At 38.8% G+C, this 23646-nt stretch overlaps 2 protein-coding genes across 26 annotated transcripts in view; one reads left to right on the top strand and one right to left on the bottom strand.

Moving 5' to 3' along the window:
• Positions 1-23646, bottom strand: part of LOC102127036 (NBPF family member NBPF4) — a 635890-nt gene that overhangs the window by 357802 nt on the left and 254442 nt on the right.
• The window catches only part of PDE4DIPP2 (myomegalin), a 220654-nt gene continuing 209877 nt past the window's right edge, over positions 12870-23646 (top strand). For 24 of the 25 annotated variants that reach the window (XR_012415703.1, XR_012415747.1, XM_073997257.1 and 21 more), the window contains exon 1: positions 12870-13213. Coding sequence is in view for 23 of the 25 variants with exons in the window: in XM_073997257.1 (XP_073853358.1) it covers positions 12981-13213 (233 nt within the window). In the remaining 2 variants the exon portion in view is untranslated. Of the gene's footprint in view, positions 13271-23646 lie in introns of all 25 variants that reach the window. The other variant, XM_073997253.1, reaches the window with a different exon arrangement.

Below are 23646 nucleotides of genomic sequence, written 5' to 3'. Positions count from 1 at the left end.
GTAGTGATAATATTTTTTTTTAATGTTCCACAAAGAGGAGCCCAGGTTCAGATAGCTTATTCTATGACTTCTGCCAAATACGTTTATAGGACACAAACTCTTCACCCCCTCAAAAGAAAGGAGAAGAAGAACACTTCCCATCTCATTCTATGAGGCCAGTATTACCCTGGCACCAAAACCAAGACTTCAAGAAAGGCAAATGACAAGCCAGTATACCTTTATAAATATAGATGTAAAAGTTCTCAACAAACTTTATTTGGCAACATATGGAAAAGACTATACATCATGACAAAGTGAGATTTATCCTAGGAATGCCAGGTTGATTCAACATATGAAACAATAAATGTAATGCACCATATTAATAGGATAAAGGACAAACTCCATATGATCATCTCAATAAATGCAGAAAAAGCATTTGAGAAAATCTAGCATCTTATCTTGTTAAAAACAATGAACAAACTAGGAAAGAAGAGAACTTCTTCAACCTGATAAAGGGCATCTATGAAAAAACCCACAGCTAACTCCATACTTAAAGAGGAAAGACTTGAAAACATTTCCTGTAAGATCAGGGATAAAACAAATATGTCCACTCTCACCGCTTCTAGTCAACATAGTACTTGATGTTCTAATGAGGGTGATTAGGCAAGAAAAAGAAATAAAGCCACCCCAGCTGGAAAGGAATAAGTAACACCATTTCCATTTGTAGATGACTTTATCTTGTACTTAGAAAATTCCAAGGAATCCACGCAGAAATTTAAGATTTAATAAATGAACTCACCAAATTGTAGGATACAAGATCAATATACAAAAAAATTTGCATTTCTATGCACCAGAAATGAACAATCCAAAAACGAAACTGAGAGCACAATTCCATTTACAAGGCATCAAAATAAAGCTGCACATCTACACCATCTGATCTTCAACAAAGCTGACAAAAACAAGCAATGGGGAAAGGACTCCCTATTCAATAAATTGTGCTGGGATAACTGGCTAGCCACATGCAGAAGAATGAAACTAGACCCTTACATTTTACTGTATACAAAAATTAACTCAAGGTAAGTAAAAATTTAAATGTAAGATCTCAAAACATAAAAATATTAGAAGAAAACCTAGGAAATACTTCTATCAACATCAGCCTTGGCAAAAAGATTTTGGATAAGTGCCCAAAAGCAATTACAACAAAACCAAAAATTGACAAATGGGACCTAATTAAACTAAAGAACTTCTACATAACAAAATAAACAATCAACAGGGTAAATAGATAACCTACAGGATGGAAGAAGATATTCACTAACTATGCATCCAACAAAGATCTAATATCTAGAATTTATAAGGAATTTCAATCAATAAACAAAAACAAATAATCCCCTTAAAAATGGTCAATGGATATGTACAGACACTTTTCAAAAGAAGACATACGAGTGACCAACCAACATATGAAAAAATGCTCCACATCACTAATTATCAGAGAAATACAAATCAAAACCACAATGAGGTACTACCCCACACCAGTTAGAATGGCTATTATTAAAAAGTCAAAAATGGCTATCATTAAAAAGTCAAAAAACAACAGATGCTGGTGTGGCTGCAGGGAATAGGGAACACTTACACACTGTTGTTGGGAATGTAAATTTGTTCAGCCACTGTGAAAAGTAGTTTGGAGATTTCTCAAATAACTTAAAGCAACCATTTGATGCAGCAATCCCATGACTGGGTATATACCCAAAGGAAAATAAATCATTATACCAAAAAACACATGTATTTATATGTTCATCACCGCGCAATTTACAATAGCAAAGACATGGAATCAACCTAGGTGCACATCAAGGGTGGATTGGATAAAGAAAATGCAGTTCATATATGCTGTAGAATACTATACGGCCATAAAAAGTGAAATAACGTCCTTTCAGCAACATGGACAGAGTTGGAGGCCAAAATCCTTAGCAAATTAATGCAGAAACAGAAAACCAAATACCACATGTTCTCATTTGTGAGTGGGAGCTAACCACTGAGCACACATGAACATAAACACAGGAACAATAGACACTGCGCACTACTAGAGAGGGGACAGAGGGAGGGGGCATGGGTAGAAAAACTTCCGTGAGTATGTAACAAAGCTGTACATGTACCCTCTGTATCTAAAAGTTGAAATTTAAAATAAGTAAAGAAATAAAATATTTAGGAATAAATCTAACAAAAAAGTGTACACTAAAAACCACAAAACATTGTCAAAGGAAATATTAAAAGACCTAAATAAATAGAAAAGAATTCCATGTTCATGTTCATGTTCATGGATTGGAAGACTTAAGAGAGTTAAGATGGCAATAATCCCAAATTGTTCTACAGATTTGTTGCAATCTCTATCAAAACCCCAGCTACTGTGCGCTCTCTCTCTCTCTCTCTCTCTCTCTCTCTCTCTCTCTCTCTCTCTCTCTCTCGGCAGAAATTGACAAGCTGCTCTTAAAATTCAGATAGAAATGCAAAGGACCCAGGATAATTAAAACCATCTTTAAAAGAAGGAAAAACGTATGAGAAGGACTCATACTTCTGATTTCAAAACTCAATAACAAGCAACATAATTAAGACAGTGTGGTATTAAAATCAGAATAGACATAAAGGTCAATGGAATATAACTTAGAGTCCCAGAAATAAACACATGCATATATATGGTCTAATTAAAAAAAATAAGGAAAGGAGAGCATTTTCAACAAATGATACATGACAACTGGATATTCACATGCAAAATAATGATGGGCTCTTATATCACACTATATATAAAAGTCATCTCAAAATGGATCGTCAACCTATGAGCTAAAACTATGTATCTCTTTGAATGAAACACAGGAATAAATCTTTGTGACCTTTGACCCAGCATAGTTTCTTAGCTATGACACCAAAAGCACAAACTGCAAAAGAAAAAAATAGATGAAAAGACTTCGTCAAAATTTAAAACTTAGTTTCTTTAAAAAACACAAGAAAGTGAGAAGATAACCCTCAAAATGGAACAAAATACTTGCAAATCATATCAGATAAAGGAATTTCTTTCAGAACACACACACACACACACACACACACACACACACACACACACCCTTAAAACTCAGTAATAAAATAAGAACAAACAACCCAATTGAAAAATAGGCAACGAATTTGAAAAGATGTTTCTCCAATGAAGATGTACAAATAAATACTAAATACATGACAAGGTGCTCAACATTATTAGCTAGGGAAATACAAACCAAAACCACAATGAAATGTCACTTCACACCCACTAGGATGGCTATAATAAAGAAGACACATACTAACAAATGGTTAGAATGTGGAAAAACATTGAGTTGCTGGTGGGAATGTAAACATTATGAGGCCATTTGTAAAAACACTTTGGCAGTTTACAACAAGTTAAACAGAGTTGCCATAAAACCCAGCAACTCCACTCCTAGGTATGTACCCAAAGTAATTGAAACCGTATGTCCAAAGGAAAACATGTACCTAAGCGTTCACAGCAGCATTACTCACTATAGCAAAAAACAAACAAAAACCACCTAAATGTCTATCGACTGACAAATAGGTACATTAAATGTGTTATTTCCTTACAATATATTTTCAGCAATAAAAAATGAGTGAAATATTGGCATTTGCTGTAAAGTGGACGGACCTCAAAACACTATACTAATTGAAAGAAGCCAGACATAATGTGCTACATGTTAGATGATTCCATCTATATTAAGTGTCCAGAATAGGTAAATTTATAAATATAAAAAGATTAGTGGTTGCCAGGGACTAGGGAGAGGAACAGCAGGTGGCAGAAATGGAAAGGGTAAGTGGCTGATAATGAGTATGGAGTTTGTTTTGAGGTTGATAAAAATGTTCTCAAAGTAGATAGTGATAATGATTGCACAATTCTGTGACTATACCAAAAAAAAAAAACAGATGAAAAAATAAAAAACAAGCTAAATACATGGAGAACTGGCCGGGTGCAGTGACTCACACCTGTAATCCCAGCATTTTGGGAGGCCAAGGTAGGCAGATCACATGAGGTCAGGAGTTTGAGACCAGCCTAGCCAACGTGATGAAACTCTGTTCCTACTAAAAATACAAAAATTAGCTGGGGGTGGTAGCGGGCGCCTATAATCCAAGCTACTCAGGAAGCTGAGGCACGAGAATCGCTTGAACCTGGGAGTGGACGTTTGCAATGAGCCGAGATCGTGCCACTGCACTCCACCCTGGGCAACAGAGTGAGACCCTGCCTCAAAATAAATAAATACATAAACAAATAAAATAAATGAAGTGCTATTCCATATTCATGGATAAGAAGACAGTATTGTCAAGATGTCAGTTCTTCCCAACTTGACCCATATATTCAATGCAATTCTTTTTTTTTTTTTTTTTTTTTTTGAGACGGAGTCTCACGCTGTTGCCCAGGCTGGAGTGCAGTGGCGCGATCTCGGCTCACTGCAAGCTCCGCCTCCCGGGTTCCCGCCATTCTCCTGCCTCAGCCTCCTGAGTAGCTGGGACTACAGGCGCCCGCCACCGCGCCCGGCTAATTTTTTGTATTTTTAGTAGAGACGGGTTTCACTGTGGTATCGATCTCCTGACCTTGTGATCCGCCCGCCTCGGCCTCCCAAAGTGCTGGGATTACAGGCTTGAGCCACCGCGCCCGGCCGACCCATATATTCAATGCAATTCTAATAAAAATCCCTGCAAATTATTTTGTGGATTTTTATAAACTGATTCTAAAGTTTATATGGAGAAGCAAATACTCAGAATAGCCAACACAATATTGAAGTAGAAGAACAAAGTTGGAGGACTAACACTATGTGAGTAAACAAGACCGCATGATATTGGAAAATAATAGAAATACAGATCAATGGAACAGAGTAGAGAGTGCAGAAAGAGACCCACATAAATATAGCCAAAAGACATTTTGCAAAAAAAAAAATATATATATATATATACACATACACAAATGGCAAATAAACGTATGAAGAAATACTCAACATCATACATAATTGGGGAATTGCGAATAAAAATGATAACAAGGTGCTACCACATACCTATTAGAAAGGCCAACACCAACACCAAATGCTGGCAAGAATGCAGAGCAGTTGAAACTCTTACTCATTATTGGTGGGAATGCAAAAATGGTAGCCACATTGGAAGACAGGTTATTTCTTACAAAACTAAACATATTCTTACTTTACCATGCAGCAATTGGGCTTCTTGGTATTTTCCCAGAGTTGAAATTTCACATTCACACAAAACCCTGCACGTGAATGCTTATGCAAGATTTTTTCATGATGACCAAACTTTGGAAGCAACCAAAATGTCTTTCAGTAGGTAAATGGAAAAATAAACTGTGACACATTTACACAATAGAATATTATAAAGTGCTAATAAGAAATGAGCTATCAAGCCATGCAAAAACATGGAGGTACCTTAAATGCATATTATTAAGTGAAAGAAGCCCATCTGAAAAGGCTACATATGGTATGATTCTGTCTATATGACACTATGGAACAGGCAAAACAGTGGAAACAGTAAAAGGATCAGTGGTGGTCAGGGGTTGGAAAGAGGGATGAATATGTGGAGCATGGAGGATTTACATGGCCAAGAAACTACTCTGTTGGTTACTATAATTGTGGATACATACCATTTTATATTTGTCAAAATCCATAGAATGTACAACACCAAGAGTGAACCCGAATGTAAACTATGGACCTTGGATGACAATGTATGTCAATGTAGGTTCATTGACTGTATAAATGTACACTCTGGATTTTGATAGCGGGGGAGGCTATATGTGTCTTGGGGACAAGATGTATGTATGAAACCTCTATCATCTGTTCAATTTTGTCCTGAACCTAAAACTGCTTTAAAAAATAAAGTCTACTTTTTAAAATGTCAATTTCAAGGTCTTAGAGCTAACCAAACAAAATGATATTATCAGAACCCAGTGCAATATTTGGAACAATTCAGATTCATAGTTGCTTCCAAACTCACAGCAGAAACTCAGTGTCACAGGTAGACAAAGAAGAGGGAACCTTTTAGTGTTAGCCTATCTGGTTTGACAACCATTGTATGCCAATTATCTGAACCTGTGACCTATAACCATAATGTTAATTGAAATAAATGTTATTGTGAAGAGGTTAATTATACTGTGTTTAACATGTGGCAGATAGGGGTTGGAAATCACCTATACAAGTCTCCTCTCTCAGAGAGCGACACTTGAAATCTTGGTACTTCATTACTAAATTTAGAAAGTTACAGGTTGGCAGGTTCAGTTTCCAGTTACTATGATTTAGTGAACTTACTGGTTTTGATTTCCCACCAGGATAATCAAAATCTGTTAATTTCCATTTCTCTTTTGAATCCCTCTTTTTTCTCTGGCACTAAAGGGCTGATTTGAGTGTGGGTTCTGTTTATTATGTAATTTTCACACTGTCTTCTATGTGGACGTTTCAAGCCCATACCACCGCGACTCATGCCACTGTCTAGTGCTGTGAAACTGCTTAGGCCTATCAAACCTGCGTCTCAATCAAGATTTCTTCCTTTGTTTCAACTTAAGAATTGTCTTCAGCAAATATCTAAATTGAAACTGCTTCTAATGTTTCTGAGCGACAATAGTCTTTTGTTCTTCTTGGGGTTGGCTGAACTTCTGGCATCTGAGAGGTCAATGCCTTTTATCAGTTTTAGAAAATTCTTGAGCTTTGTCTCCTCAAATAAATACTGCTCCTCTCTTTCGTCTCTCTTTCAGGGACTGCAATTAATCATTTATTAGACATTTTTACTGTGTTTTTGAGGTCTGTTATGTTCTTTTCCTTTTTCTCTGTCCTTCAGTTTGGATATTTTCTATAGACCTGTCTTCCAGTTCATGCATCCTGACTTCTGCTGTGCTCAGACACCTGATGATTTCAAAGTATGTTAAGCACACCCAAAGGGTTCTTATTTCCAGTTATTGTAATTTTTTTGTTTTTTGTTTTTGTTTTTGTTTTTGAGATAGGCTGGAATGCAGTGGTGTGATCTCGGCTCACTGCAACCTCTGCCTCCCAGATTCAAGCAATTCTCCTGCTTCAGCATCCTGAGTAGCTGGGATTACAAGTGCTTGCTACCATGCCCAGCTAATTTTTGTATTTTTAGTAGAGATGGGGTTCACCATGTTGGTCAGGCTGGTTTCAAACTCCCGACCTCGTGATCTGCCTGCCTTGGCCTCCCAAAGTGCTGGGATTACAGGTGTGAGCCACCGTGCCCAGCCTGTAATTTTTAGTTTTAGAATATTTGTTCAATGATTTTTTTACAGATTCCAATTCTATACTGAAGTAAATTACCCATCTTTCATCTTTGTCCATCTTTTCTTCTATTTTCTTAAAACTATTAATTATAGTTATTTAAAGTCCTGGCCAATTCTAATATCTAGTTCTGTTTCTATTAACGTTTTTCTCTTAGTGTTTAGTCATTTGGATTTGATCTTTTGCATAGTTCATAATTATTTTATATTGGATCCCAGATACTGTAAAAGAAAAAATTGTAGACTCTGGATAATATTATCTACCTCTAAGGAGTTTCTACTTTCTACTCCTGGAAAGTAGAAAGAATAGTGGCAGATAACTTTGATCCTGAAAAGGCTTGGTTTTAGCTTTGTTAGATCTATTTTACTTCAGTATTATATTGCTCTTACTCCAAGGATGTGCTGAGATCTCAACTGAAAACCCTGGGTATCTAGGTACCTTATCAAGGCTTGAAGTCCAACTTCTGTTGGATGCTGAAATCTTCACTTACCTCATTAGACCCTAAACTGCTGTTTTCTGATTTTTTTTTTTTTTTTTTTTTTGGCATCTTTCTTTGTGCATGCTGAGTGTAGGAACTTAGATCACTATCATGATGGCAATTTGCACAGATTATTGAGCTTCTCTGCAATTCTCCCCTCTCGGAGTTTGCCCTCAATCAGAGGCACTTTGGTAACCCTCAACTTTGACCTTTGATATGATTTGGCTCTGTGCTCCCACCCAAATCTCATGCTGAACTGTAATTCCCACTGCTGGGGGAGAGACCTGGTATTAGGTGATTGGATCATGGGGACAGATTTCCCCCAGGCTGTTCTCATGGTAGTGAGAGTGAGTTCTCATGAGACCTCATGGCTTAAAAGTATGTGGCAGTTCCCCCCTCTCTCTTTCCTGCTCCAGCATGGTAAAATGTGCTTGCTTCCCGTTCACCTTCCACCATGCGTGTAAGTTTCCTGAGGCCTCCCAGTCATGCTTCCTGTTAAACCTGAAGAACTGTGAGACAATTAAATCTCTTTTCTTCCTAAATTATCCAATCTCAGGTAGTTCTTTATGGCAGTGTGAGAACAGACTAATACAGCCTTTTATTCCTCAGCCCAGAAAAACTGCTGTGTGTGTGTGTTTTTTGTTTTGTTTTGTTTTGTTTTGTTTTTGGCTTTTATTATCTTGCACTTAGTTTTGAGCATTCCCTCAAGAGAAATATTCCAGGGTAAACACTGAGTTCACCTCATGTGCCTTCTCTCCAGGATCATAGCTTTAAGCTCTGCCTGCTTTAGTTACTCTTCAATGCCTCCAAAGAATTATAGACATAGATATACAGATACTCCTAGGCTTATGATGGGGTTATATCCCAATAAAAGGAAGTTGAAAATATTGTAAGTCAAAAATGCACTAAATACATCTAACCTACCAAACATCATAGCTTGACTTACCCTACCTTAAATGTGCTCAGAACACTTATGTTAGCCTACAGTTGGGCAAAATTTTCTAATGCAAAGCCTATTTTATAATAAAGTATTAATTATGTAATTTGTTGAATACTGTACTGAAAATGAAAAATAGAGGTTGTATGAGTATTCAAAGTACAGTTTCTACTGAATGTTTGTCACTTTCACACCATCATAAAGTCAAAAAAATTTAAGTCAAACTATTGTAAGTTGGGGACCATCTGTATATGTATAAATGCATTATTAATGACAGGGATACATTCTGAGAAATGCATCATTAGACAATTTTATTGTTGTATGAACATTCAGAATATATTTACACAAACCTAGATAGTATAGCCTACTACACTCCTAGCCTATTGCTCCTTGGCTGCAAATCTGTACCGCATGGTACTGTACTAAATATTGCAGGCAATTTTAACTCCATGGTAGGTATTTGTATATCTAAACATGGAAAAGGTATAGCAAAAATATGATATTATAATCTTATGGGACCACCAGTTGCATATGCAGTCTGTCGTTGATCAAAACTTTGTTATGGCTGGGCGCGGTGGCTCACGCCTGTAATCCCAGCACTTTGGGAGGCCAAGGCGGGCGGATCACAAGGTCAGGAGATCGAGACTACGGTGAAACTCCGTCTCTACTAAAAATACAAAAAATTAGCCGGGTGAGGTGGTGGGTGCCTGTAGTCCCAGCTACTTGGGAGGCTGAGGCAGGAGAATGGCAGGAACCCGGGAGGCAGAGCTTGCAGTGAGCTGAGATTGCACCACTGCACTCCAGCCAGGGGGACAGAGCGAGACTCTGTCTCAAAACAAACAAACAAACAAACAAACAAAAAAAAACGTTGTTATGAAGTGCATGACTATATATATATATATACACACACACACATATATACAAATATGTAAATATTTATATACATTTTATCCCACTTTCCCCCTGAAGTGGAGGTTTAGTTTGATATATACTACTGCATGTTGGCTGGAGTTGGAGGTCTCAGTACTTCATAGCAGTAATGAATGCTATGGGTTTGCAGTAACTTCATTGAACTGTTTATCTGTCACAACTACAAAAGATGGCATATTCTCTATAAGTTATGGAGCCCCATTCCTTTTAATTTGTGTATTAGATAAAATCTACCACGTGTCTATGGGCAAAACCAAAGTCTGAATCTCTAAAATCTAAGGCCATAATCAAAACTCGGTAATTTATCAATCTAGAGTCATATAATGGGGATTCCTTTTCAGCCTGCATTTGGATAAACCACATGAACCCAAGAGTTTAGCCCTACCGCTCAAGGCCATTGTATATAGTTGTGCAGGCTTCAGTGGGTAAGGTGCTATTTATATAGGTTAAATGGCGGTTAAGTGCAGTGCAATGTGGTGGCCTTGATACCACAAGTTTTTGTTTGTTTGTTTTTTTCTTAGATCTGAATTCCTTTGTTGGGGGCAAAGAACCTAGGGGCAACTGATCTGGCATTGCCTACCTATGCCTGACATGAAATTCACCAGGACCTCTCAGAGAATACCTTTAGTTAAATTAAGCCATAGGATTAGAAGCCTCATTGCAGAAAATCTGGTAAAGAATGATTGGGAAGTTAGAAAGTGTAGAAATCAAATGAATACAATATATTAAGCAAATTGGATGTGAAGGGAAGTGAGAGATATGGTGATAGGTAGAGAGGGAAGGACTTCGTTTTAGGGATGAGGAGAGTTAAGCATGTTTGTGGGCTGGGGATAAAGCTAATGGAAAGGGAGAGGAAGAAGATACAAAAACAAGAAGAGATAATTACGAATTTTCTGGTAGAAGTTGTTTGATAAAGAGCCCAGATGAGACAGATTGGACAAAGATAAGGTGAGGTAAAGATAAAGCTTAAGTTAGGAGGCTTAAAAGAAATAATGGGCCAGGTGAGTGGCTCACGCCTGTAATCTCAGCACTTTGGGAGGCTGAGATGGGAGGATCACTTGAGGTCAGCAGTTCGAGACCAGCCTGGCCAACATGGTGTAACCCCATCTCTACTAAAAATACAAAAATTAGCCGGGCGTGGTGGCAGATGCCTGTAATCCCAGCTATTCAGGAGATTGAGGCAGCAGAATCGCTTGAACCCAGGAGGCAGAGGTTGCTGTAGGCCGAGATCGCGCCACTGCACTCCAGCCCTCTGAGTGACAGAGTGAGACTCCATCTCAAAGAAAAAAAAAAGAAAAAAAATTAAAAAATAAAAGAAAGAATGATGAGATACCTGAAAATTCCATTTTCTGGAGGCAGCTGGAATCACGATAGAAAAAAACCATTTAAAAATATAGTAAAGAGGCCGGGTGCAGCGGCTCACGCCTGTAATCCCAGCACTTTGGGAGGCCGAGGCAGGTGGATCACGAGGTCAGGAGATCGAGACCATCCTGGCTAACACGATGAAACCCCGTCTTCACTAAAAATACAAAAAAAAGAAAAAAAGAAAAAAAAATTAGCCAAGCATGGTGGCGGGCACTTGTAGTCCCAGCTACGTGGGAGGCTGAGGCAGGAGAATGGCATGAACCCGGGAGGAAGAGCTTGCAGTGAGCTGAGATCATGCCACTGCACTCCAGCCTGGGTGACAGAGCAAGACTCCGTTTCAAAAAAAAAAAAAAGTATATATGTGTGTGTGTGTGTGTGTGTGTGTATATGTGTGTATATACATGTGTATATGTGTGTGTGTGTATATATATATAGAGAGAGAGAGAGTAAAGAAGTAGAATTAATGACTGGATGAGATGGGTAAGGGAGAAATAAGTCCCTTACAACTTCTAGTTTGAGGATTGAGCAGCTGGGTAGATAGGGCTGGGGTTAAAAAAGATTGGATTAAGAAAATGTGGCACATATACACCATGGAATACTATGCAGCCATCAAAAAGGATGAGTTTGTGTCCTTTGTAGGGACATGGATGCAGCTGGAAACCATCATTCTTAGCAAACTATCACAAGAACAGAAAACCAAACACCAAATGTTCTCACTCATAGGTGGGAACTGAACAATGAGATCACTTGGACTCAGGAAGGGGAACATCACACACCGGGGCCTATCATGGGGAGGGGGGCGGGGGGAGGGATTGCATTGGGAGTTATACCTGATGTAAATGACGAGTTGATGGGTGCAGCACACCAACATGGCACAAGTATACATATGTAACAAACCTGCACGTTATGCACATGTACCCTACAACTTAAAGTATAATAATAATAAATAAATTTAAAAAAATTTTAAAAATTTAAAAAATAAAAAAAATAAAAAAATAAAAAAAAAAAAAACACAGAACTGAGCAACAGATTTGTAAGGAAGGATGAGCTGAGATGAATTCAGCTTTGATGGCATTCAGTCAGTCAACAATAATAGCTATTGCCTATGAACCTTGAGATCCACAGTGCCCAACTACAAAGATAAACCTTGCTCCCCCTCCCCTGCTGACCTTTTGCTATATGCAATAGTGTTGCAGAAACATTTTGCTTTGCTGGATGCAAAAGAAAAACTAGTCTCTGTTTTCAAAGACATATGTTGGATATAAGAACTGGATTTTCGGAATGAATATTTACTAGATAATTTATTTAACTAATCAACTTCAAAAAAAGGTTAAAACACTTTCTTGGTTTATGATGGATACCAAGCTATATATGCTTTACTATGAGTTCATGGAAAACTGAAATCAGTCTCAACTGAAATGAAAATTTAGGTTGTTTGGGAGAAAGGTTTTACAACTGAAAAACTAAAGGGAAAATTGAAAGGAAAAGATTTTAGGAAAGAGAGAGAAACAGGAAGAAAAGAGGCTAGCCAACAACCTGCAGTAACGATTCTTTGGAGCTAATAGGATAGGAAAAACTGGATAAATTATGAAAGGATGACTGATACGGGGGCGCGGGGAGGAGGATGAAGCCGGGGAAACTATTGAGAGGCAGAAAAGGAGAAACTTCTTTGAGGTTGGAAATAAAGGGAAGGTGACACTGGAGCGGATAGAAAGGAAGAAACGGAGTGGGATGTGGGAATGAGGCAGTGGGTGGAGAGAGAATGGGGAGATGACAGATGATGAAAGGCAGTGAGTGTGTCTGCGGGAGAAGGACCAAAGCAATCTGGGCGGAGCAGGTGGCAGGGGCAGCCGCGGAGGAGGCCCAGAGAACTGACGGGAATGCTCAGCCAGGCCCAGAGGATGCGCCCTGGCAGCCCCGGAAGACACCAGGAAAACAAGCAGGAACCGTAGCTAAGACTGAGGTGGCCAGGCCCAGGAAATCCATGAAGGGGACAGACAGCGGGTCCTGCTGCCGCCGCCGATACGAGTTGGGCTGCTGCTGTCGCGCGTCCCGCCGGGCTCACCACGCGCCTTACCGTTCCGGGGACGCGACGCGAACCCCTCAGTCCCCGCGGCATCCCCCGAGCCGGGAAAGACGGCGCCCGGAGCCAGCCGGGAGCTGGGCAGCGGCGGCCGAGGAGGAAGAAGCAGCCGCGGCAGCCGCACCCTGGATGAGGTGAGAGCATGGCCAGCTCCTGCCTCTGGAGCCCCGGAGGCTGAGGAACGTGATGGGGTAGGCAATGCACGGTGCGGTGGGCAGGAGAACCGCGCGGAGGGCTGGGGCCCCGGGCTGGAGATCCCGACGCCTGAGAGGGGTTGGTGCTGAGTGACTACTGCTTGGAGAAGGTTAGGGAGGTAATGGGGCCCGTGGTGGAGGCAGGAGGAGGAGGGACAGTGTTGAGTTGCCCAGAAATAAAGGTGTGCCCCTGGAAGGGCTAAAGCGTGGGAAGCTCGGTCTCTGTCTCAAGGTCTTAGCTTGAGGCATAGACATTTGCTGTGTTGATGGAGGTGAGACTGCAGGCTGTGTCTGTTGGACTGAGCCAAAGGAGAGATGAACACATGGCTCAGAAGGCTATACCGGGATGGAAACATCAGAGATGGTCATGGAAGATGAAGGATCAGGAAATGCACCCGGACGAAAGCACACACTGCCTTCTCTTATACCTCTGCTTTTCAGGGTTATTTCTCTTAGATACAGATCGCAGGGTGGGGCGGGTGGTGATTCCCTCTTCCTGGGCTACCTCTCTTCCCCTGCAGAGCTGGAGCCCTGCCTGATGGCTGGATGGAGGCCATGCAGGACAAGCTCCATCTAAAATCAATCCTTTCCTTTGCTTTGGCCTGGAAGACCGAACAAATTAGGCTCAATTTTCTTCATGTAGTAGCAGTAGCATAAAAATCTGTCATAAATACGATTTTTGGGAGAAGAGATAGATTGTGCTGCAGCCTTTCTAGAAAAAAAACATGTCCTCATCACAGCATTTTTAGCTTTTTATTTCATGGAAGGTAGTACTCATTTCAAACTACCAGGCAATAGTGGTTCCAGCCTCTGAGCTAACGGGTCTGTAAAAAGTTACTTCATTTCTGTAGGCCTCAGTTTCCTGTGCATAAAATTGGAATTTGGATTAAAACGGTGCTAATTATAAAACTAAATAGTCATTGGATCTGTATTCTATGTTCTGGATAGCTATATTTGTGAACTATGACATTTAGCATATTCACTGACAATTTTATTTTTTCATAACACTATCCACTGTTTATGTCAGAAAACAAAGACATTCAGTTAATAGTGCTTAAATAAATCACATGTCTTTTTTTTATTATTATACTTTAAGTTCTAGGGTACATGTGCACAACGTGCAGGTTTGTTACATATGTATACTTGTGCCATGTTGGTGTGTTGCACCCATCAACTCCTCAGCACCCATCAACTCCTCATTTACATCAGGTATAACTCCCAATGCAATCCCTCCCCGCTCCTCCCTCCCCATAATAGGCCCCGGTATGTGATGTTCCCCTTCCTGAGTCCAAGTGGTCTCATTGTTCAGTTCCCACCTATGAGTGAGAACATGCGGTGTTTGGTTTTCTGTTCTTGTGATAGTTTGCTGAGAATGATGGTTTCCAGCTGCATCCATGTCCCTACAAAGGACACAAACTCATCTTTTTTTATGGCTGCATAGTATTCCATGGTGTATATGTGCCACATTTTCTTAATCCAGTCTGTCACTGATGGACATTTGGGTTGATTCCACATCTTTGCTATTGTGAATAGTGCTGCAATAAACATACGTGTGCATGTGTCTTTATAGCAGCATGATTTATAATCCTTTGGGTATATCCCCAGTAATGGGATGGCTGGGTCAAATGGTATTTCTACTTCTAGATCCTTGAGGAATTGCCACACTGTCTTCCACAATGGTTGAACTAGTTTACAGTCCCACCAACAGTGTAAAAGTGTTCCTATTTCTCTACATCCTCTCCAGCACCTGTTGTTTCCTGACTTTTTAATGATTGCCATTCTAACTGGTGTGAGATGGTATCTCATTGTGGTTTTGATTTGCATTTCTCTGATGGCCAGTGATGACGAGCATTTTTTCATGTGTCTATTCGCTGCATGCATGTCTTCTTTTGAGAAATGTCTGTTCGTATCCTTTGCCCACTTTTTGATGGGGTTGTTTGTTTTTTTCTTGTAAATTTGTTTGAGTTATTTGTGGGTTCTGGATATTAGCCCTTTGTCAGATGAGTAAATTGCAAAAATTTTCTCCCATTCTGTAGGTTGCCTGTTTACTCTGATGGTAGTTTCTTTTGCTGTGCAGAAGCTCTTTAGTTTAATTAGATCCCATTTGTCAATTTTGGCTTTTGTTGCCATTGCTTTTGGTGTTTTAGACATGAAGTCCTTGCCCATGCCTATGTCCTGAATGGTATTACCTAGGTTTTCTTCTAGAGTTTTTATGATTTTAGGTCTAACATTTAAGTCTCTAATCCATCTTGAATTAATTTTCGTATAAGGAGTAAGGAAAGGAACCAGTTTCAGCTTTCTACTTATGGCTAGCCAATTTTCCCAGTATCATTTATTAAATAGGGAATCCTTTCCCCATTTCTTGTTTCTCTCAGGTTTGTCAAAGATCAGATGACTGTAGATGTGTGGTATTATTTCTGAGGGCTCTGTTCTGTTCCATTGGTCTGTATCTCTGTTTTGGTACCAGTACCATGCTGTTTTGGTTACTGTAGCCTTGTAGTATAGTTTGAAGTCAGGTAGCGTGATGCCTCCAGCTTTACTCTTTTGACTTAGGATTGTCTTGGCAATGGGGGCTCTTTTTTGGTTCCATATGAACTTTAAAGCAGTTTTTTCCAATTCTGTGAAGAAAGTCATTGGTAGCTTGATGGGGATGGCATTGAATCTATAAATTACCTTGGGCAGTATGGCCATTTTCATGATATTGATTCTTCCTATCCATGAGCATGGTATGTTCTTCCATTTGTTTGTGTCCTCTTTTATTTCACTGAGCAGTGGTTTGTAGTTCTGCTTGAAGAGGTCCTTTACATCCCTTGTAAGTTAGATTCCTAGGTATTTTATTCTCTTTGAAGCAATTGTGAATGGAAGTTCATTCATGATTTGGCTCTCTGTTTGTCTGTTACTGGTGTATAAGAATGCTTGTGATTTTTGCACATTGATTTTGTATCCTGAGACTTTGCTGAAGTTGCTTATCAGCTTAAGGAGATTTTGGGCTGAGATGATGGGATTTTCTAAATATACAATCATGTCATCTGCAAACAGGGACAATTTGACTTCTTCTTTTCCTAACTGAATACCCTTGATTTCTTTCTCTTGCCTGATTGCCCTAGCCAGAACTTCCAACACTATGTTGAATAGGAGTGGTGAGAGAGGGCATCCCTGTCTTGTGCCAGTTTTCAAAGGGAATGCTTCCTGTTTTTACCCATTCCATATGATATTGGCTGTGGGTGTGTCATAAATAGCTCTTATTATTTTGAGATACGTTCCATCAATACCGAATTTATTGAGAGTTTTTAGCATGAAGGGCTGTTGAATTTTGTCAAAGGCCTTTTCTGCATCTATTGAGATAATCATGTGGTTTTTGTCTTTGGTTCTGTTTATATGCTGGATTACGTTTATTGATTTGCGTATGCTGAACCAACCTTGCATCCCAGGGATGAAGCTCACTTGATCATGGTGTATAAGCTTTTTGATGAATCATATGTCTTTTAAGAAACCCATAATAAATTACTGTTCCTAAGAAATAATTAAGCAAAAAGTATTCACTGTTTGATTTTTTATAAAGTAAAATTTTTATTACCTTATACAAATTACTTTTATAGACATAATTACTTTTTTAAAAAAGTATATGGGATGTTAATTTTTTTATAAAATACTTTGAAGTTTTATTTAAAGCTTAGAACAAAAAAATTAATCTGAATGTATGTTTATAATTGCAAGGCTCCTTAATCACTTGACATACACAGGGTGAATTCTTTTCATGTGGAAAGCAGCATTAATCCTGCAGAATTTAAAATGAATTATGACTCCTTATCACAAGAGTATGACTTTTCTCCCTGTCTTTGGTTAAAAGAAAAGTTTGTAGGGTTAGAATTTGATCCTCTAAATTGTGGTTTAATTGTGAAAATAGATAGCAAACATTCATGATTTCCTTAATAGTTACTCATCTGACAAAGTACACCTATATTCATCTTCATTGATGTAATGATAAATCTTGAAATGTTTTTATAAAATTTCACAGTTCCCAAATGAAACAGTTACAGCAACTTGACTGAGGTTAGTGCTACTTTGCCCTTCATTTAAAAATCAATTCCCCAGTTTAGCATTCTTTAAAAGACATAACTATTTTAGCTATAGTGTTAGAGGTTTAATGAGTGTTAGTGTATTAGAGGTTATACTTGGGGAGTGGTGTTTTTGGTACGATTTTCTAACTCTCAGGCAACTAAAAAATGTGAAAAAAGCAGCTCTGCACATTATCCAAATTCAGTTCATTTTGGTGTTATTTATTGAGCAGTGATGGTGGAGGCCAGCACAAACTGGATACAAAACTACCCTCAGGTAACTCAGAATCTATAGTTCTATAATACGCTTCAGTAACTGGAGTATGGAATAAGTGCTATAACAGAAAGATGAACTGTAGACATCTTTCTCTTTCTCTCTCTCTCTCCAAGGAAAGCTGACTTCCCTAACAAGCCATAGAAAGTGGCATTATCTTGGAAAATATGTCAAAATCTGGTCTTTAACTTGTTAAGTCTATTTCTTTTCTTTTTCTTTCTTTCTTTTTTTTTTTTTTTTTTTAGAGATGGAGTCTCACTGTGTTGCCTAGGTTGGAGTGAAGTGGCGCAATCATAGCTCCCTGCAGCCTCCAACTCCTGGGCTCAAGGGATCCTCGTGCCTTGGCCTCCCAAGTAGCTAAGATCATAGTTGTATACCACCATTTCCGGCTACTTTTTAAAAATTATTTTGTGTAGAGATGGAGTCTTGCTATGTTGCCAGGCTGGTCTCAAACTCCTGGCTTCAAGCAATCCTCCCACCCCACCCTCCCAAAGTGCTGAGACTAAAGGCATGAGTCACTGCACCCAGCCAAGACTGTTTTTTAAACTGATAAATCACAGGACTACTCTATAAACCCAGAATAACAAATTATTAATTTATAATGAGAATTTTAACATCTTAGGGAACTAGACTCTCTTTTATGATCCCAGCAAAATATCTCTTTGTATACGTGCCACATTTGAGAGCCAAATTACAGCCAAAAGGTTGTTTTTGAAACTTGAATCTAGAGCAAGTGGAATTAATTAGTGGATTCTAAATTTCAAATAATTTGATAGCTTCAGAGCATCAAGGGGTACACATGGGTTCTTTTTCCTGGACACTAAGTGTCCACTGATGATTATCCTCCCTTCTTAGGTACACCTCTTTTTCTGTCTCTGATATGCTAATACTTTCAGTCAGGTTATAGTCTGGTTTGGGGATCCTTGTGACTGTTTCAAGTGTCTCCATTTATTCTCTAAATTAGTTTATCTTAATTGTAAAGTTTAAATTCTAAGTGGCAAGCTTATTTTCTTAAGGAAAAAAGAATGATGGGGGTAGGGAGATGGGGCTGGGGTACCATATTACAGCCCCTACATGCTGGCTATATAAACCAGGTGGTTAATGGTACCTCTCTATGGTGCTAAAAGGCAGATGAGGCCGGGCACGGTGGCTCATGCCTGTTAATCCCAGCACTTTGGAAGGCCGAGGCAGGCCGATCACTGGAGGTCAGGAGTTCGAGATCAGTCTGGTCAACATGGTAAAACTCCATTTCTACTGAAAATACAAAAAAATTAGCTGGGCATGGTGGTGTGCCTGTAATCCCAGCTACTCAGGAGGCTGAAGCAGGAGGATCGCTTGAACCAGGGAGATGGAGGTTGCTGTGAGCCGAGATCGCAGCACTGCACTCCAGCCTAGGTGGCAGAGTGAGACTCCATCTCAAAAAAAAAATTAAAAATTAAAAATTAAAAACTAAAAAAGGCAGATGATCAGAGACAGCTTTACACAGGAGGTGAATTTTTGTCTGGCTTGACCAGATAACAAAGCCAGGTTGAGTGGGAAGCAAATTTTGCCAGAAGGACACAAGCAGATTTATGATGCTGGGAAGATGCTTTATTGAAGTGAATCCCATGCTGTGATAGAAATTTTCTGTGAGGATTTAATTCAAAGTCAATCCTTTTTCAAGTATATAACTATTTTAAAAAGGAAATTAAGTGAATTTTCAGCTGTTGGCCATCTGCCTCAATGTGTGCTTTTGAAGCCCAGCAGATTGCACATTCTATGTAGGTGGATAGCCTGAAACCTGCAGACAACTTCAGAGAAGATTCAATGAGTTTCTAACGTCAAACTTCAACTACTGTAATATGCTTGTCTAGCCATCTCTTTGTTATTGCTGCTCTACAACTTTATTGAGATATAATTGACATACAATAAACTGGGTAAATTTAAAGTGTGCAATTTGAAATTTCAGCATATGTATATACCTGTGAAATCATCACCACAATCAAGATGACAAACTTATCCATCATCCCAAAAAGCTTCCTTCTGCCCTTTTTCAATTCCTCCTTCCCACCCCTCTGCTTTTGTCATTATATGTTACTTTGCATTTCCCAGAATTTTGTACAAATGGAATCATATAGTATCTACTCTTTGTTGTTGTCTGGCTTCTTTCACTCAGCATAATTATTTTGAAACTTATCTATGCTGTTGTGGGTATCAGTAGTTCATTTTCTTTTGTTGCTGAGTAGTATTTCATTGCATGAATGTGCTACACTTTATTAATTCACCATTCGTTTGGTTGTTTCCAGTTTTATGGCTATTACAAATAAAGTTGCTATAATTATTTGTGCACGTCTTTCATTTCTCTTGGGTACATTTCTCAGGGCATATAACACTAGGCATGCTTTTAAAGAGACTGCCAAATTGTTTCCCAAAAGGGTTATACCTTTTACATTCCCACTAGTAATGTATGAAGGTTGTCATTTATCCACATCCTTCCCAATACTCGTTACTGTACATCTTTTTTATTATAGCCATTCTAGTGGGTGTAAAATCTTATTTTTTTTAATTTAAATTTCCCTAATGATTAATGATATTGAGCTTTTTTTTTCATGTGCTTGATTATTATCTACATATTTTTGGTGAAGTGTCTGTTGAAATCTTTTGCCCATTTTCCATTGAGTTGTTTGGGTTTCACTGAGTTCATTGGGTTAGTTTCATATTCTAAATACAAGTTTTACTGTATATGTTCTTTGCAAATATGTTCTCGCACTGTGCAGATTGTCTTTCCATTTTAGTAACACTGTCTTTTGAAGACCAGACATTTAAAAATTTTGCTGCGGTAAATAAACATTATCATTTTTATTGGTTTTGCTTTTAATTTTTATGGTTTTGCTTTTAATGACATACCTAAGAAATCATTGCTTAATCCAGATTATAAAAATATTCTATTTTCTTCTAGAAGTTTTATAGTTTTGCATTTTTACATTTAGGCCTATGATTCATTTGAGTTTACTTTTGTATATGGTGATCAAGGTTTTTTTTTCCTTTCGAATGTAGATGTACAGTTGTTCTGACACTGTTTGTTAAGGGCACTATCATTTCTCCATTTAATTGCTTTAGCACCTTTGTTGAAATGTATGTAATCATTTGTATCTGGGTTTCTATTTTGTTTGACTGATTTATTTATCTCTCTTTTTTTTTTTCTTTTTCTTTTTTTGAGACGGAGTCTAACTCTGTCGCCCAGGCTGGAGTGCAGTGGCGCGATCTCGGCTGACTGCAACGTCACCTCCAACTTCACCTCCTGGGTTCAAGCAATTCTCCTGCCTCAGCCTCCCTTATCTATCTTTAGACCAATACCACACTGACTTGGTTACAGTAGCTTTACATGTCTTGAAATCATGTAGTTAAATTCTTGAACTTCATTCTTCTTATTCAAAATCGTTTTCATTGTGTTAGGTTCTTTGCATTTCCATATACATTTCAGAATTCACTTGTAATTATAGACAAAAAGCCAGTGGGCTATTTGATTGGGGTTGCATTGAGTCTATAGATCAACTTATAGAGAGTTGATATCTTAACAATATTGGGTCTTCTGATGCATGAACACGACATATTATTTAATTTATTTTGGTTAGTGGTTCTCAACTAAGGGCAATTGTGCATCACAAGGGACATTTGACAGTATCTAGACACAACTAGAGTATCAGAGCCCCTTTGCTGTCCCCACAGTTTTGTGTTTACAGTCTATACTTCCATTTTTCCAGGAGGTTTGCTCCCAGAACTGGTGGTATAAAGAAGGAAAGTAGCAGTATGAGCACTTTGAGGGCTAAGCAGTGGGATAATATCTTTCTAATGGAACAGTTAAATCAACTTCATTTGGCCTTCCATGGACATGAGTTTCAAGTGGCTTCCTGGCCTTTCTTCTGTTAACCTCTTCGCTAATATGTGAAGACTTCATTTATACTCAATCTAATTCAGCTACCATGGGCCATGTCACCAGTGACCACTGTGTTCTATGAATCCTAATATTTTCATGAACTTGAAGGGAAGAGCGTTTTAACTTTGAAGGATACTCAAGAGGACTTTCTTATGAACTCAGATGGAAAGTGTCCTGAAATTTGTCCTTTTAAAAATATCTGTGCATTTTTTTGTGCTATAACTTTCTTACATGTATCATTCTGTGATCAGATCTCCAACTTACTATAAATGATACCTAAATTCTAAAGAGCCAATTCTAGTTATACCAGTATGGCCTTAGAGAAAAGTAAGGGAATGCAATTTTTATTTATCTTTTTTTTTTTTTTTTTTTTTTTTTTTTTTTTTTTTTTTTGAGACGGAGTCTCATGCTGTTGCCCAGGCTGGAGTGCAGTGGCGCGATCTCGGCTCACTGCAAGCTCCGCCTCCCGGGTTCCCGCCATTCTCCTGCCTCAGCCTCCTGAGTAGCTGGGACTACAGGCGCCCGCCACCGCGCCCGGCTAATTTTTTGTATTTTTAGTAGAGACGGGGTTTCACTGTGGTCTCGATCTCCTGACCTTGTGATCCGCCCGCCTCGGCCTCCCAAAGTGCTGGGATTACAGGCTTGAGCCACCGCGCCCGGCCTTTTATTTATCTTCTATTTGGTCGGAGTTAAGTATTTAAAACAGTAAGGTAGATCTCAGATCCACCACTGTTAAAAATAAATGAATAAATAAATAAAAATAGTAAACTAGGAAGAAGAGACAAAGACCCAAACATTTCAAAATGAAAAATGAATTTTAAATATAAGGTTATATTTCTATTACCTACTGCTGAGACCATCATTGCATAAATGAATAGATGGAACTAAATAGGCCAGGCACAGTGGTCACGCCTGTAATCCGAGCACTTTGGGAGGCCAAAGTGGGCGGATCACGAGGTCAGGAGATAGAGACCATCCTGGCCAGCATGGTGAAACGTTGTCTCTACTAAAAATACAAAAATTAGCTGGGCATGGTGGTGGGCACCTGTAGTCCCAGCTACTTGGGAGGCTGAGGCAGGAGAATGGCGCGAACCAGGGAGTTGGAGGTTGTAATGAGCCGAGATCGGACCACTGCACTCCAGCCTGGCGACAGTGAGACTCTGTCTAAAAATAAATAAATAAATAAAAGAGCTAAGTAAACTCTTCTTCCCCCACAAATTTACCAGTTTAACCATTTTAAGTGTACAGTCCAGTAGTTGCATTAAGTACATTCATATTATTATGCAACAAGTACCACCATCCATCTCCAGAATTTTCTCTTTTTCCCAAACTGAAACTCTGAATCCATTAAACAATAGCTACCCATTCTCTCTTCCCTACCTCCTGGTAACCACTATTCTACTTTCTGGCTCTATGAATTTGATTACTGTAGCCATCTTATATAAGTGGAATCATATATTTGTTGTTTTGCGTCCAGCTTATTTCACTTAGCATAATCTCTTTCAGGGTCATCCATGTTGTAGCATGTGTTGTAATTACATACTTTTTTGTGTGTGAGATAGAGTCTTAACTCTGTCATCCAGGCTGGAGTGCAATGGCACAATCATGGCTCAATGCAGCTTTGACTTCCTGGGCTCAATCAATCTTCCCACATTGGCCTCCCAAATAGCTGGGATTACAAGCAATTTTTTTGGTATTTTTTGTAGAGATGGGGTCTCACTTCATTGCCCAGGCTTATAATTATGTACCTTTTAAAAGGCCAAATAATATTCCATTGTATGTTTATACAACATTTTATTAATCCATTCATCTGTTGATGGAAATTTCAAGTGTTTCCACCTTTTGCCACTGTGAACAATGCTGCAACAGATATAGATGTACAAATGTCTGTTTGTGTCCCTGTTTTCAATTCTTTTGGGTTGCAAAAGAAGAGGGATTGTTGCATATATGGTAATTATATATTTACTTTTTTGGAACGACCATACTGTTCTCTACAGCAACTGCACCATTTTACATTCCCACCAACAGTGTACAAGGGTTTCAGTTTCCCCATATCTTCATGAACACTGTTATTTTCTGTTCTGTTTTTTAAAATAATTGCCATCCTAATGAGTGTAAAGTGAAA

Source organism: Macaca fascicularis, chromosome 1, assembly GCF_037993035.2.
Source record: "Macaca fascicularis isolate 582-1 chromosome 1, T2T-MFA8v1.1".
Taxonomy (NCBI): domain Eukaryota; kingdom Metazoa; phylum Chordata; class Mammalia; order Primates; family Cercopithecidae; genus Macaca; species Macaca fascicularis.
Note: the sequence above shows the minus strand (reverse complement) of the source record. Positions and strands in the feature narration are given on the sequence as shown.